Source organism: Cladophialophora bantiana (genome assembly GCF_000835475.1).
Source record: "Cladophialophora bantiana CBS 173.52 unplaced genomic scaffold supercont1.2, whole genome shotgun sequence".
In the NCBI taxonomy this organism is placed as follows: domain Eukaryota; kingdom Fungi; phylum Ascomycota; class Eurotiomycetes; order Chaetothyriales; family Herpotrichiellaceae; genus Cladophialophora; species Cladophialophora bantiana.
In genome coordinates, this window is record NW_015971576.1 from 1,117,361 (window position 1) to 1,133,014 (window position 15,654).

At 51.7% G+C, this 15,654-nt stretch overlaps 5 protein-coding genes across 5 annotated transcripts; 4 read left to right on the plus strand and 1 right to left on the minus strand.

Annotated features, from left to right (window-relative positions):
• Nucleotides 1-882: 882 nt before the first annotated feature.
• Z519_01408 (uncharacterized protein) lies at nt 883-3,038 on the plus strand (the record flags this gene model as incomplete). The annotated part of the gene is made up of 2 exons (XM_016759165.1): nt 883-1,583; nt 1,631-3,038. 2 exons carry the CDS (start codon nt 883-885, stop codon nt 3,036-3,038), a joined length of 2,109 nt encoding a protein of 702 aa, XP_016624493.1.
• Nucleotides 3,039-3,867: 829 nt separating this feature from the next.
• Nucleotides 3,868-7,441, minus strand: Z519_01409 (uncharacterized protein; the record flags this gene model as incomplete). The annotated part of the gene is made up of 3 exons (XM_016759166.1): nt 3,868-4,857; nt 4,935-6,128; nt 6,221-7,441. 3 exons carry the CDS (start codon nt 7,439-7,441, stop codon nt 3,868-3,870), a joined length of 3,405 nt encoding a protein of 1,134 aa, XP_016624494.1.
• Nucleotides 7,442-8,469: 1,028 nt separating this feature from the next.
• Nucleotides 8,470-10,052, plus strand: Z519_01410 (uncharacterized protein; the record flags this gene model as incomplete). The annotated part of the gene is made up of 3 exons (XM_016759167.1): nt 8,470-8,896; nt 8,948-9,035; nt 9,092-10,052. The coding sequence occupies 3 exons, from the start codon at nt 8,470-8,472 to the stop codon at nt 10,050-10,052; spliced, it is 1,476 nt and encodes a 491-aa protein (XP_016624495.1).
• An 863-nt stretch (nt 10,053-10,915) lies between these two features.
• On the plus strand, nt 10,916-13,088 carry Z519_01411 (uncharacterized protein; the record flags this gene model as incomplete). Its single annotated transcript, XM_016759168.1, has 2 exons — nt 10,916-12,473; nt 12,526-13,088. 2 exons carry the CDS (start codon nt 10,916-10,918, stop codon nt 13,086-13,088), a joined length of 2,121 nt encoding a protein of 706 aa, XP_016624496.1.
• A 1,040-nt stretch (nt 13,089-14,128) lies between these two features.
• Z519_01412 (uncharacterized protein) lies at nt 14,129-15,616 on the plus strand (the record flags this gene model as incomplete). Its single annotated transcript, XM_016759169.1, has 1 exon — nt 14,129-15,616. The coding sequence occupies one exon, from the start codon at nt 14,129-14,131 to the stop codon at nt 15,614-15,616; it is 1,488 nt and encodes a 495-aa protein (XP_016624497.1).
• Between the last annotated feature and the right edge of the window lie 38 nt (nt 15,617-15,654).

Consider the following 15,654-nt stretch of genomic DNA (forward strand, 5'->3'; position numbering starts at 1 on the left):
GGGAAGCATGTCGTTGTTGTTGTTGTTGTTGCTGTGGCTGTAATCTGCAAAAGACGTCCTCGTTTGCAGCCGGCCCTTGAGCGAACATGCTGCACCCAGGACAAGGGTGCTAAGACTCGGACAATCGAGCATGAACCATCTCATCTTGACAGAGACAGAGATTGGTGACTAAATTTCTGAATTACCTGTCCCATCACGCAGAGAGTCGACAGATCCTTTCTGACGAGGGCGCATAGAGCACGGGAAACCAGAAGGGAGAGGAGAGATGCCCCATCCCTCGTCTGATCAGCGTGGTCGAAACGAGACATTGTGTTCAATTAGCAATTAGACATGCTCGAGAATCGAGATCATCCTCACACCGCCCGGAAGACGCTTGGGATCGATGGTCTGTATGAGTTGATCCACGATCATCAGGGTTGACAGGCCACGAACATCGCATCATCGAGGGCGAGTAGCCGCACTCCTTTGCTTGGTGTTGCATGTTCATAGACGATTGATCCATCATTCTGCCATGATGTGTCTTGTGGGGGGAGCGATGCACATAGTTGGATTTCGGCAGAGACTGCTCACTCATGAAGTAGATCACTTAGCGAAATGGCCTTCTCAGTTGGTTTGAGACCGATACGCACCTCGTCGCTTGCAACCTTGGCGGCCCCTACCAAGTGCCTCGTACGTATAGACCAAAACCGGCCTAGTGCCTCGCGACTCAGCCTCGTTTCCTCATGCCCAAATTCTTGCTGCCTTGACTGACAACAAACCACAGTGCCATCCAAACGAATCAATTGGTCGTGGTAGTTGCGAGCCACGAGCGGAATGGTATAGCTTCCCTGAACCTCTTGCCAGACAATTGTAATTTGTTGCATGAGACTCTAATCTTTGGAAATGCCGAAGAGGAAACGGCAAGCAGCCGACTTCGTTCTAGGAGACAATCCAAGCGGTGGGCTGGCAAGAATCCTACGCCCACGCAAGTTCCCACGACAGGGCCGGCATGTTTCAATTGATCTTTCGACGTATCGATACCGCCCGCTTCAAGGCCCATCCTGGATCCGGGTGCTTCGGGTTGAGCCATCACCGAGCTTCGAAGAGCCACTTCAGGTCAATATTCATCATTTCGACCGTGATGCTATCCCCTACACCTTCGGGCCTGACAAGCAGTCATACGATGCACTATCATACGCCTGGGGCACCGAAAAGCCTACTATCAAGGTAGCGTGCGATGGCAACTCGCATCTGGACATTACCCCCAACGTGGACCAAATGCTTCGACGCCTGAGAGCCAAGGATAAGTGCAGACATTTCTGGATAGACGCCATATCTCTGAACCAAAAGGATAAAGCGGAGAAAGCCACTCAGGTTCCGCTGATGGGTGAGATTTATCGACAGGCAGCGAAGGTGCGAGTGTGGCTAGGAGGAAACGAAAACGGCGGAGACGAAATGGCCATCAAGAAAATCTTTGCGTTATTCCGAGTCCTTGTCGTGAAAGTGGTGAATCCCGATCGGGACGAACTGGTAAGACTATTCGGAGCAAAGTCGACGTCGTGGTCAGTCATCGATGGATTTCTGCGTCGAGCATGGTTCCACCGGTATGTCTGGTTCCGAGCCTTGTATGCTGAGATACTGACCTGATCAGCCGTTGGGTGCTTCAGGAAGTTGCGCTTGGCAGAGACACTGTTGTGTATTGCCATACCGAGAAAATCTCTTGGTCGCTGTTCGCCAGGGCCTTGGATGCTTGTCGCACGTCACACTATCATGGCCATCTGCACTTCGAGCCGACGGCTTTGGCGGCACTTAACCACCTTTCAGCTTTGCAAGAGAAGGATAGGAAGATACTCACGCTTCTCTGGAAGTTCGACCATGCCCAATGCACAGACCCTAGAGACAGGCTTTTCGCTCTTTATGGCATCGCAAGTCACATCAGGTTCAATGATCTGCCTAGTGTTTCCGACGTCGTTAGCCAGAGCATCAGGTGCTATGTCGATTATGATGTACCCACAAACCAAGTATATATGGATTTTGCCAAAAGCTGCATTGAAGGCGGGCATATTCTCGTCATCCTCGTACACGCCGTGTCTTTTGGCAGTCTGTCCGACACGGATTCATCCATGCCCACTTGGTTACCGGACTGGTCCCGCGCGAGACGTCAGACGGTGCTGCCGCGCACTGAATACGGTATAAATGTCGCAACGATAAATCTCTGCAAGGCTGCCTGTTCGACATTACAGGACTCCAAACGTCTCGGAGCGAGTATCATTTGCCGTGTCTCGCAAGTTGTACGAGCAACGACCCTAGTTTCCTCCGAACAAACACCAACGTGGGCTGCGATTGCATTGCACATCATGCAAGCCCTCGGTGGGCACCAGCCCGAAAGCCTGAGCAGTGATTGGAAGGAACAACTTCGAGAGATCATACTCGCGCTTCTGGATCGCATTGGCGCAGCTCATGGCGTGAAGAAGCATGTCATTTCTCCAGGTATTCGGCGAATGGAGATCGTTTGGTTTCTGACAGCGCTCTCGGAGGAGTATCTGCTGATTGACGCGACCAAAGAAGACGATCGCCAAGAGCTGCGTGGCCGCGAGGACTTTACACATCATTCCACGTGGAGGCAATGGATGAGTAAGGATATACTCAACCTTCTAGCGAAGGCATTGGAGAGAACTTGCATCTTTCATGCCACAAATCCCGACGACGAAGATCCTGTTGTTGGCGTTCGTGAGATCAGGGGCCTGGCTCCAGCCGAGATCAGGACGGGAGATTGTATCATGCAAGCAAGTCTGTTAAACGGTGTGCAATGGTCTGAGCACAATGGATTCGTGCTCCGAGAGACGGAGGTGCGAGTACATGACGAAGACTTGAACAAGATAAAACCGGTACTAGAACCGTTCGAGGCTCAGAATTCGATCATCGTACCGGCGTTCGGCGTGCCAGGGATGTCCTTCTATCCCTATAGGAAGAATGCGTGGCATCTTGTCGGACCGTGCTCCATTATAATTCGGAAAAAGAAGAGGTACGGAAAGGATTATATCTTCACAGTGGTCTAGAAGAATGAAGGGAAACTCGATGAGGGAACAACTTAAAGACTAACGTCGATAGCACAATATATTAGTCAACGGCCAAAGAAAGGATAAACGGTCCAATACTACCGCTACGGCACGATCTAGGAGGAATTGAATTGCATGCTATGCATGTTTCGAGATGAAGGGAAAGTGAACGGCGACTTGACCAAAAGTCGGAATTCTAAAGTAACCCTCGAAAAAAACCCACTCCCTAGTTTTCTGAGCCAGATCTGTATGCTTTTATTTCTGAAAAAGAATTATTCTACAGCAGCTCATTCAGGAAGATGATTTCTAGTCACCCTCGTGCCGGGGCCGTGAGATGTCCAGAGGCATGGGGCAGAGCCTCACTGGCCACATACATGAAACTGTGGCAGTTCTCAATTTTCCCTGATTCCTTCAGGCCCCTTGCTGCGATCAATCCTACAACAATAGCACTGCAAGCCCTGAAATTCAGCCCCTGTTTTCAAGGCCATATTGTACAATCATGCCTCCCAATCCCCTGGTTCCCAAACACAACCCTCAGCGTAACCCTAAACCATGCAGTCCCTCGATCAGAAGTACGCCTTCCGGAGGACCTCCATCAGCATAATTTGCGGCTCATTCTCTCTGTCCTCCCTGGGAAGCTGACGTCGTCAATCAGCTGCCGTTCACGAGTACCTCTTCACTAGGTATGAATGTGTCGGTTGTTTGGATGTCGCTGCCTCTGACAAGCCGTGGGAGCTCTAATCCGGCATATCGTTATGCTCCTGGCGCTTCAGCCAGCTGGGTATCGCGCCTTCCATAGCATCTCTGCTACCTCTCTCTTCAGAGTCGGCTATGTGAAGTCCTCTCTGGGCTCTTGCTTGACTGTAATAGATGCCTCGTCGTGTTCTGACTGATATTTGGTCTGAGTTCGAGGACGAACTGCAGGTCCAGGTTTGATGCCAACGGCTTGCTTGAAAACTTGTTCAGCACTATTGACAATCTCCAGGACTCTGCGAGGAATGGTTGGCCGATCTAGAGGCTTGACTTCTTGCCTGATCAGCACACTAGAATACTCTCTCTGGATATCCAGGAAAATGGCATCAAGCCCGCTGCGTAAAGTTTCTCTCAGTCCCTTGATCATATTCTTGATAAGTCCATGGACGTGGTCGACAGCTTTCTCAAACATGGACGTCTTCTCATCCTCGACATACCGCTCCATGTGATCCCGCATCCGTCGGTAGGATCCTGGGCCATATTCGTTGGCGCAAGTGACATAGACGTCATGCATATGTTCAGTAATTAGAGGCTCAAACTCGCGGTTGAAGGTGCGCTGCTGCTCGATGATCCAAGCTCTCGCGTCGCTGATTATGTCTTTCAACCGTTCCTGGTAAAGGGGTATTTGTTGCTTTAGCATCTCGAACGAAGCCACCGAAGCACCATTGCGGACTGCGCGGCGCGCAACATCATTGTGGAAAGCGGTGATGGTGTGAACCACGTTCGTTGAGAGTCCATTAAGGATGATCGGCATCCTGCGAGTAAAGACTGATTCCCAAGGTCCCGCGAGGTGGCGGATTAGTGGTTCAAGTAACTGCGCGTTGAAATTATGGCAGCCTTGGGCGTTTGTGAAGCATCCATCGCGGCGAACCACTGCTTTGTACGTTGCCCAATAGAGACCTCCTGCAGCGCGATCTGACCGATTGACAGGCGACCCCCATTTCTGAACAATATCATCTGCCTGAGCTCGGGCAGCCGTCGTAGCATGGGGATACGCGTCATAGACTTTGTCATCAAGCTCATCAACAAGTCTATCGACAATATCGTCGCCTGCCTTTTCGAGCCCCTGATACCGGTTAGTAAAACATATTTCTGAGCCAGCGCTGGTAAGAATGTAGACGGTTGGGAGTGCAGGGAACTCACCGAATCGAGGTTACTGAGCATCTCTCTCAGCATTTGAGCTTCTTGGCCCATCTGCTCCTCTGTGAGATTCTTGGGTGTGCTATCATTCGAGGCCCATAGACGGAGGGAATTTAGCAGCTGAAACATGCTCGTGAGGAACTTGCGGGCGCACGCTTGACGAGCAGTGGCGGTCAACTGAACGCAGTGAGCTTGCAGCGCTGGCACTTCTGTCTCATCGATGTGTTGGAAGCCTGGAGGAGTACGGTCTCTGCGGAGTCTCCCCTTCAACTTCTGATATGCGCGAGAAGATACGCAGAAGACGGGTAGGTTTCGAGCCACTTCATCATAGTCGCGCGCATCCACTTCGGGGTCGAAGTTTGCAGCGTCTTCTTCTTCAGCGAGCTCCTGATCCAGTTCGCGGATGCCGGCTGCGTAGTCCTGGCGAATGGCACCTCGTGAATACTCGTTGCGACCTGCAATACACTTGCATGAAAGCTTTGCGTTGATGTCCTCGCACTCCCTGCCCACTTCTTGAATCCGAGCCCGCAATTTCTGGATCTGTTCATCAATCCTGGACCTCTCTCGGCGCCATTCCTTCCTGGCACCTCGGAGCTCGGTGATCTTGTCCGCGATCTCATCTTCAGTAAGCGGCTCACCTCGATCGTGACTGGTGTTTGAGGAAGCGGAGTTCGATGGTGCGTTACTGGCGCACTCATCGCTGCTATTTGTAAGGTCATCGTCCGAATCCGGCTCGGCATACTTGGGCTTTTTCCTCGCCGGACTGCTTGCATCTGAAAGCCTGCGCTTGTGGCGTTTCCCGTGAGGTCTGAAGACAATTTTACCCCCAATCAACTTTTCTTGCAGCTTTTCCCAAGTGTCCATCTCATCTTCGGCGGAATCCATAGCCGCATCTACGTCGGACCTAGAGTCTTGGAGCTGTTTGATCTGTATCTTCATGGCATCCTTCTTCTTTTCCAGGTCTCCTAGTTCTGCCCACATGGGCGCGAGCTCTTCCTCGAGGCCTAGAGAATCCTGAGCCTCAGTGATCGAGATGTCGTCTGTCTTGCTGCAGATGAAAGTCACCGAACTCAAGCCACCGTCCATCTTCAATTGGCGTTTGAAAGAGTCGCCAAGCAGGGTCTTTGCTGATTTGTCGTCAACTGCTCTTGTGATGGGTGCAACAATTAACAGTCCGGTGCATTGTTTCATGTAGTCCTGGTTCGCCGTTAGCATCGGAAACTTGTTGAAGGAGAGGACTTTGAGGTGAAACTTCATCAACACCGACATAACCCATGAAAGGGACTTACCTTAGCGACCGCTGCGCGAGCCTGATTGCTGTCGTGGACACCCGGAAGATCGACTATCACTGCACCAGTTGCTAGAGCAGGAGCCTTCACATAGAGTTTGACAACCCGGATTAGAGGCCAATACTCCTGCTCACGCGGCTTTTTCTCCTTCTCAACCCGTTCTTTCACCCCAGTGGTCTTCTCCTTGCTGTCTACAAAGCGTTGCAGCTGCTTATAGAACGACATGGCATCCTCTGATTCAATACTGCGCTTGGTGCCTAGACAGGCGACGTTCGGGTGCTCCATCAGCTTATCGATAGGGACTTCGGTCATTTCTTCTCTTGTTAGCCGCGGATAGACCGCTTTGACCTGGGCATAGGCAACACCAGATTCAGAGTCTTCGTTCGTACACTCGCGGGAAACTTGACCCGACTGGTCGAGGAGATCTTGGAAGAGAACATTGAGCATCTTTCGCCAGTCCTGCTTGGAAATGAACTCGACCTCAGCTTTGAACGGGGCACCCTCTTGGTAGTTGTAACTGATTTCTGTTACAACAGCGGTGCAAGCTCTCATGCAATTAGTCGGAACTAGCCGCTCTTCATCGAGCATCGCATTGATGACAGAGCTTTTTCCTGCGCCCGTCGCGCCAACAACACCAATGACAGTTCTCGAACGACCGGCTTGAGATTGGATCTTATCAATTGACTCAGCCCACCGAGTCACTTCTTGACTTGCCACTTCTCCCAGAGTACGTTGGATCTTTTCTAGCAGCTCCATCCCCTTTTCAACACCCTTCTCGAGCTGCTCAGGAGTGCGGCCGTCGAAGAGATCGGACATGTTTAGGCGCAAAGGTGCAATGTCTTGTGCACTGGGCTCCCCTCGAATGCCGGGGTGCGAGTCTAATTCGTGAGCTGGGCCACCGCGCTGGAAGGTCTTTTCCTCAGCCCGTGCGGACAGTGCATGCTCCTGCTTCACCCATGTGGTATCGGGTTCTCTAGGCTTGCTCGAGAGTCCTTCTCGTCCTAGTTGTTCCGCTCCCGCGCGGGAGACATGAGCAGACATGGCGTGCGGGTTGAAGCCACTGAGCTGACCCCATCTTGGTAGAGGCTGAGTAGAGGAGGACTGCCCGTCTGTTGTCGGGGGTTCGTTTCCCTTCTTGGGCGAGAAAGCGTGGTTTCCGCTTAATCGTTGGTTGGCGCGGTTGTTGATCTCGCACAGCGCAGGACGCGCCAGGTCATCCATGGTCTTTCTCTTATTGAGGTCTTCTGCACCTACAGATTCAATGGAAGTGAGCTCACTGGGGCAGTGAATGACAAGTGAGGCGACTATGATGCTTTTCCTAGGTTCTGAGTCGTGTTTGAAATGAGTTATCCCAACCTCAGGACAGGGGTCTGCAACCTCGATGAGTGGGAGGACTGCTTTTACTTAGACCGTTGATGCCATAAAGCGTCAGGTCGTTCGTGCTCAAAGGCAGGAGATGATGATTGTAGAGGATTCAGACAACTGCCCGCTTAGGCCACACCTAGGGTTCTGGGGGAGCAGGACAGAACCTAAGTTGGACTTGTTAGCGCGAGGGGAGAAGAATGTGTGCTCAAGTTCTTACAAAGGGCATCTAGATGAGCAACATGCCTGGGAGGCTCCAAGCAGTCCCTCACTGGTTGGCGGCAGTGAGGAGCTAGAGTGATGAGTGGGGGAAGATGTTAGGGATTCGATTGAACTGTGCACGCGTCAGGAAGACGCGTCGTTTTGAGTCGCCGTGAGATGGACCAAACAAGAGCGTCGCTTAGCGCGTTGGCAGCCTCAATGTTCGCGCCACAAGTCTTGATCCGCCGTACAAAGATAGTGCCAAGAATGCCAAGAGTGCAACAGGGACATCACGATGGATCATTATTCTGGGCACTCCTTTCTACTTGTTCCACTCGATGTCAATGCCAAGTGGGTGATATTTGCACCACTGAGTACGTAATTCCAGCGAACAATACTCCGTCCTACCACAGATAGAGGATGCTCTTCCCGATCCGGCCCAAAAAGATGCCCTTTGATATCGGCCCGCCTCCTCTCCGGGGTCTGCGAGCCGTCGGGGCCTCGAGCCATCTACGTTGAGCACGGTTGATCTTCGGAAAGGTGAGATCATTCGTTCCTGTTCGTCCAGGTGATTTTTTTTACCGCATCTTCTTGAATCCTAAGGGCCGAGTATATTTAAATAGGTTCTCTGTAGCTCGTGCGACTCCTCATTTTGTTGATGATAGTCATATAAGAGACTTGGCAAGATGCAAATCAATAATTCCGCTTATGGAGGCTCTACAGTCGTCCTTGAAATGCCCTCAAGGTCCCATCAAGGGAAGGAGTCCAGCAAAGACCTGCCTGTCTATGAGGACATATCAGCCGGAGCCTTGCCTGCTCCTTCGACTGCTACACCTCAATTGCAAAAATGGAACTCCCCCAGAATCAACATGTGGCGTTGTCTAGGGACCTTCTACTCCTTCGTCGTCTTGGGTGCTAATGATGGTGCATACGGCGCCCTGATACCCTACCTCGAAACATTCTACGGGGTCAACTATACAGTCATCAGCCTCATATTTCTGTCGCCTATAGTGGGTTATACGATGTCTGCACTGTTGAACAACCACATTCATACTGTGTATGGACAAAGAGGTGTTGCGTGGATCATGAGCATGTCCCATTTGTGCGCTTATAGTGAGTATGTTTGGTATTGAAATGTGATATATGACTGACTCGTTGATATAGCCGCCATATGTGTTCATCCGCCTTATCCTGTTTTGGTAGTAGTGTTTATTCTCGCCGGTTTTGGCAACGGGTTGGGCGACAGTGGATGGTGGGTTGAAATTCGTTGACCTTCCGACATACATTCAATGCTGAATCTGCCCACAGGAATGCCTGGATTGGCGACATGGCTAACGCAAATGAGGTACTTGGCTTCCTGCACGGTTTTTACGGCCTTGGGGCAGCGCTTTCGCCGTTGATCGCTACAGCACTGGTCACTCAAGCAGGCTGGCGATGGTACGAATTCTATTATCTCATGGTGGGTGCAGCACTTGTTGAGGTTGCATTCCTCGTTGGCACTTTCTGGAGAGCAGACGGCCGGGCCTATAATGCTGAGCACCCTCAGACTGCTGATATGGATATTTCCGGGTCAAGCACTCCGACAATCTCTGATGTTACGGACCCTGGTAGCCAGGCCGACAAGCAACAAGGCATTTTCTCCAAACTGAATCCGTTCGGCAAAAGAGCGAAGGGCAAGAGCAAGACTCTTGAGGCGGTCAAGCAGAAGGTAACGTTGCTCGCCTCGGTATTCCTGCTTGTCTATGTGGGTGTTGAGGTCAGTGTCGGCGGGTGGATCGTGACTTTCATGTTGCGCGTCAGAAAAGGCTCGCCGTTTGCTTCAGGTCTGACATCGATGGGCTTTTGGCTTGGGATCACCGTCGGTCGATTCATACTCGGATTCGTTACGGCTCGGGTATTCAAGACAGAAAAGCATGCCATAGCCGTGTACTTGGTGTGCAGCGTGGCTCTGCAGCTGATGTTTTGGCTCATCCCAAACTTCGTCGTCAGCGCAGTCATGATCGGCTTCCTGGGCTTTTTCCTAGGCCCTCTCTTCCCCGCAGCCATTGTGGCTCTCACAAAATTGCTCCCGAAGAGGCTGCATGTACCCGCTGTGGGGTTTGCCGCTGCTTTTGGAGCGAGTGGTGCATGCGTGCTGCCGTTTGCTGTTGGGGCGATTGCAAATGCAAAGGGTGTCAAGGTGCTGCAACCCATCATTCTGGCAGCCTTGGTGCTATGCCTGGTTGTGTGGTTGTTGGTTCCCAAGCTCCCTAAACAGAGGATGGCCTGATCATCGCGAGAGGATACAGTGCTGGTCAGGACACACTTATTACAGGCTCAACGGTATCAGCAACTGCCACATCGGCTGGCGGCACCAACGGTGATTTGGACGACATGGCGTGGCATATTTGAAGGGTTCGTCGCATGGTCCTTTTCATCGTGGGGATGGCTCAGGGGGGTCGTATAATTGAGCTATTTATAGTCCCTCACCCAAGGCTGTGTGCAGCTTCGTTCAAGGTTAGCTGCAGATCTCCCAGCGGCAGGGATCTGATGCAAGTCATCCGCTGGAAAAACGGGCATCTAGCGCAACAGAAATACGAGACGGCTGTTTCATGATTGAAGGTAGACGGAATACGCACGACACACACTTCCTGCTCGTGCTGTCAGAGGGAAAAAAGGGGTAAACAGGGAGCGAAGGTGCAGGGCCAAAAGTGAAACATGTGGAGACCAAAATGGAAGCGACAGTCGAGAGGCGCTAGTCCCAATGGAGAATTATGGAGCAAGGGTTGTTCACGCTCTCGACCAACTTTTCTCACGCATCACCTTCCACCTTCGGCCCAGAAGGGGTTTCAGCTCCTTTTTTCTAACGACATCCCTTTCATGCTACAAAGCCGTCTCCCGACCTTGATATCCGCTGTCTCCATTATGGCCGTCTTTGAGCAATCACTTAATCTCGTATCATAGACTAGACTGATTGGTTTTGTTGGATTATCCTGCCGCTAAAGCCTCCCCCTTGTCGCGTCTGGAACGCGTGTTTCGCCACCCAAGACACTGTTGTTTTATTTTTGGATATTGCCTGAAGCGACATCTGGCCTCATCGTCTATCCCTGGAATCGAACAATCCTCAGCAATTGACAACTTCAAACCCCCCCAATGCGCTCACCTGGAGGCATGTTTACCCCAAGGCATGCGCCGGTAAAGGAGGGTCGCTCTTTCCCCGGGCTACCATATGCAGGACCAACACGACGAAGTCTCAGATCACGGCAGGGACTTGTCATTATTATATTATTGCTTTGTATTCCTCTAATATACCTGCTCACTTCTGGGGGCCCAAGCACGACCATTCGGCCGCAGATTGTATCGCCCGCCGAAAGATTCAAAGGATTACCATCAGATCCTGAGCCTATATTCCGAGCAACCCAAAATGAGGCTCCCAGCCAAGAACAACTTTCGGGCAATGCGATCGTGCAGGAGCCCGCGCAACCCAAATCAAACCCAGAGATGCGTTTTGAGGCTCCACCGGTTGAACCTCCCGTGCAAAAGCCAAAGGCCCCTCTACCACCTGAACCCGAAGGCGAAGAGCCGATTCTATCCAAACAAGACGATGTGGCTGCACAACCGAAGGGATATTCCGCCAAAGGGTCCGGCGTATCAGGATCGCCGAAGCCACAGTCTAACCCAAGTTCATTTTCCGAGCGCCCCAAGTTTGAGAAGGCTCTCGCACGAGTAATCAGTCTTCTTCCAGGTGAAATGGAAGGCAGAGACTTGCTACGCGCTGTTGAAGGAACCGGAAAGGAGAAACTTCGTGAAATGGGTCTGCGCGTCCGCGAGTACAAAAAGTTTTTCCAGGCCTGGGAAGACCTTCACCTCACCTTTGACGAAGAAGGCGGCAGCTACGTGCGCGATGATGTTATCCAGTACCTGCGACACCATCAGCATCAGCCTTCTGACGACGGCATTGGCGAATCGTCTTTGGCTCAAACGATCCATTCCTACGAGGCGTACCGATACTTCCTTGTCAAATTCGGACAACTGCTCTTCCCATGGACGGCGCCGTACTTCCCTGACCACATGACTCTCCATTCACATTTCAAAAAAGGAGGCAGAGGCATCGTTCTCACAGCAGGTGATGACCAGGCGCCGTATCTGCTCACGATTATCCCCACGTTCCGAAAACTCGGGTGTACACTGCCGATTGAGATCATGTATTTGGGTGACTCGGACCTCTCCGAGGACTATCGTTCTGATTTGGAAAGCCTGGACGGCGTAGTCACTCGAGACATCGCGCAAATGGTAAATGACGAGGGCTGGAAATTGGCGGGCTGGGCTGCCAAGCCATTTGCAATCCTGTATTCCAGTTTCCGCGAAGTCATCTTCATTGATGCGGACAGTCTGTTTTTTGTAAACCCGGAACTCTTGTTCGAGGATCCTGCATACCAGAAAACTGGCGCTCTTTTCTTCAGGGATCGTTTGATTATGCCAGAGTCGAAGAAGCGCTGGCTCCAACAGATTTTGCCAAAGCCCATTTCAAGACAAGTCAAGCAGAGCCGGTTCTGGACAGGGGATAGTGGTCACATGCAAGAATCGGGTGTTATAGTGGTTGACAAATGGCGTCATTTCATTGCCCTTCTTCTGGTCACGAGAATGAATGGCCCTGACCGAGATGGAAATAAAGAGGAAGGCCGGGTTGGGATATATGACATGGTCTATGGTAAGTCGAGTTTTATATAGGCTGCTTGACTTTTTTCTGACAATCGTTGCAGGTGATAAAGAGACTTTCTGGCTCGGCTGGGAGCTTGTGGGAGATCAAGAGTACGCTTTTCATCAGGGCGATGCTGGCACAATGGGTGTCGTTCAAGCGCCCAAGGAGGAAGAGAAGAAGCCCAGACTGGTGAGAAAGAAGAGACCGGTCATGGACGAAAACGGCCAGCCCAGACTGGACGAGAACGGGCAAGAGATGATGGAAGAATACGACATACTTGAAGAAGCCGAAGAGCAAGAACCCGGGGAAAGACCCGAGCCGTTAAACTACACCATCTGCTCTCCACAGCTTCTCCATTTAGATTTGCAGGGCAAACCTCTTTGGTTTAATGGATGGCTTGTGGACAACAAGTTCGCCGACAAGAAACAGAAAAAGTTCGGCAAATTTGAACATTATCTAATTGAGCCTAGGGATATCAGGGAGCCTGGTGCTTGGCAGTTGGAAGAAAGCAACATGTGCTGTCTGACCACTGACGCAGAACTGAAGCGCGATTTTTCACCGGACGAGAAGGAAATATTGAACATGATGATTAATCAAGCTAAGGAGGTCGGTGTCGCAGGGTGATTTGGAAGCCCAGTCTGTTGGATAGAAACATTTGGAAGGAGTCCCGAAGCATGAATGAAGGCGTCATGATTTTTCGGCTGCGGTTGGAATTTGGATCACAAACATCGATTTGATTTAGCAGGCATTAATACCTCCACAATCCGGGTGTCAGCTATCAGCATTCTGTGTTCGACCTGCGAGACAAGAGGACAAGTTGGGGCCCAAACACCATCAACATCGACATTTTCAAAAGCTGCGTTTTCTCTATTTCGGATCCAGCGTCATATCCTTGCTTGCGACGCTGAGTTGAGAATCGACTAAGCCAGGCCGGATGGACAGAAAAACCCAGGCAGCAGGAGAGGGAACCGAGGGTTACCGTGGGAGATTCTGCTATGTAGAACATACGACATCTTGCATCTCGCACCTGGCACGGCAGACTTTGGAATGCGAGAAGAATGAGAAGAAGCAATAGTTCAGCAGGCTATAGTGCACGCTGTCTCCGGAATCTCGTATCAAGAAATCAGATTCAAAACTCATGACTTTGAGAGGTGTAGATTTTGGTCGAAATATCCAGTTGCATGTATCACACCCATAGTTGACTAAACGTCGAGGACTGTACAAGGCTGTATTACGAGTTGGAGAGCCTCGTCGATGTCATGTGGAAAAAAGTAGGGATTGCCATGTACCCAATCAGGGACCGCGCCTTGTGCTCGCCGCAAGGCTGACGGCGTATTGTTGAAACCTTTTTCGCCAGGACCCTTGCCAGTCAAACCGGCTTGTTCTATTATTTCGATTTTTAGACATCGAAGAATCTACCTCTCGCTCCACGCCTTTTGGGGGGAGCACCTCTTTTTAACGAAGCTGGCGCCATCGATATGAAGTTGTGCGGAGAAAGGGAGCGTTATCGTTGCCACCCGAGTTTGCGACATACCTAGACCCACGTCCTTCTTGCGCATTTGAGCCGCTAAAGCGCAATTCCGAAGGAGCCCACAGATCGGAGAGTCAGATCATGCACCGATCCAGCAGTTAGAGACACGAGAAGAAATTATCTTTACAACGATATGGCGACGGAAACGACCAGGCCACAGCGCCAAGGACGCCACCGTCACTCGCGAGACGAGGCTCTCCCGAAGCCGAAGAAGGAGAAACCCCCGAATAACCCTCTAGTCAGGAGCGTTTCCGAGTTTTGCAGGGAACTCCAAGAACGCCACTCTGCAAATGAGGAGACCACTCTCATGTCTCCGGCGACCTCAGACATGCCAAAGCGGTACTCGCTCTACCCTCCGCTCCTCCTCCTTCCGGCGAATTTCACCACGCAGAATCCGCAATGGACGGCGTTCTATCACGCGCTTGGTGAGAGCGACAAGAGGGAGCTGTTCAGAGTTATTGCTGAGAAGGGGTTTAAGGGGATGGCGGTTTCGCGGATCGCGATCAACGCGCCGATTGCGGCTGAGATTGAGGAGCAAGGAGGAGACGACGGCCTTGTCGGTGGTGATGGGTGTGGTGGTGGTGGTGCCGGAGACGTCAACAGGGTCGAAGAGGACTCCATGGAGCAGAATGATGCGTCGACGACTAAGGAACAAAACGTCCTCCGCTGTCCTTCAGGTCTGCTCCCGGTGTACGGCGACTGGGGCCCCATGCCCGACCATGACCACAGACAGCAAAGGCATAGAGGCAGGATCCTCCATCCCACCGTCCAGGACTTCGACGAGGCTTTCTGGACATCCACGTGTCAGCTCCAAGGAATTGCGCAGTGCTGGGCTCCATTGTACACGATGTTCAGTCGCGGAAACATCTCCGAGAAGGCAAGGATACTCGGATTACAGTCCCACTTCCCTGGGCTTGCTGAGTCTGAATTAAATCAGCCTGTTGGCGATGTCGACGTGGTCGATTTCTACATCGGCATCGGATACTTCGCATTCTGTTATCTTTCTAGAGGAGTGCGACGAGTTTACGGCTGGGATATCAATCCGTGGAGTATTGAAGGGTTGAGGAGGGGATGTGAGAGAAACGGATGGAGGTGCTTGGTAGTCAGAGTCGGTGAAGCAGGGAGTTTGCAAGGGTCGGGAAGCGTCAGGGATTTGGTCGAGGGGCTTGCAAGGGACGATCATGCAGACGACCGGGAGGCGGCGGTCAGGTGCGTTGCCTTCCTGGGAGACAACAAGTGGGCAGGGAAGGTTCTGAAGGAGATGCAACATGAATGTGCAAGGATTGACAACAACGAGGGAAGAATAGGGTCGCGATTCAATGTCAGACATGCGAATCTTGGCCTCCTTCCTTCTTCCAGAGCTAGTTGGCAGGATGCTGTCCAGGCGATAACAGGCTTGAGCGAAGGTGGAACTGGTGGATGGTTGCATGTTCACGAGAATGTCGATGTCCGGGAGATCAATGCGAGGGAACTGGATATTGTGAGGGAAATCGATGGATTGGTAAAGCGAGAACCCAGGTGTCCTCGCGCAGTCACTTGCCCACATGTTGAGCAGGTGAAGACATATGCGCCTGGCGTAATGCACTGTGTATTTGATGTCGAGATCAAACCCAATGGCTGATGTCCCTTCCCCCCTCCACCTCGTCTCTATTTGTATTC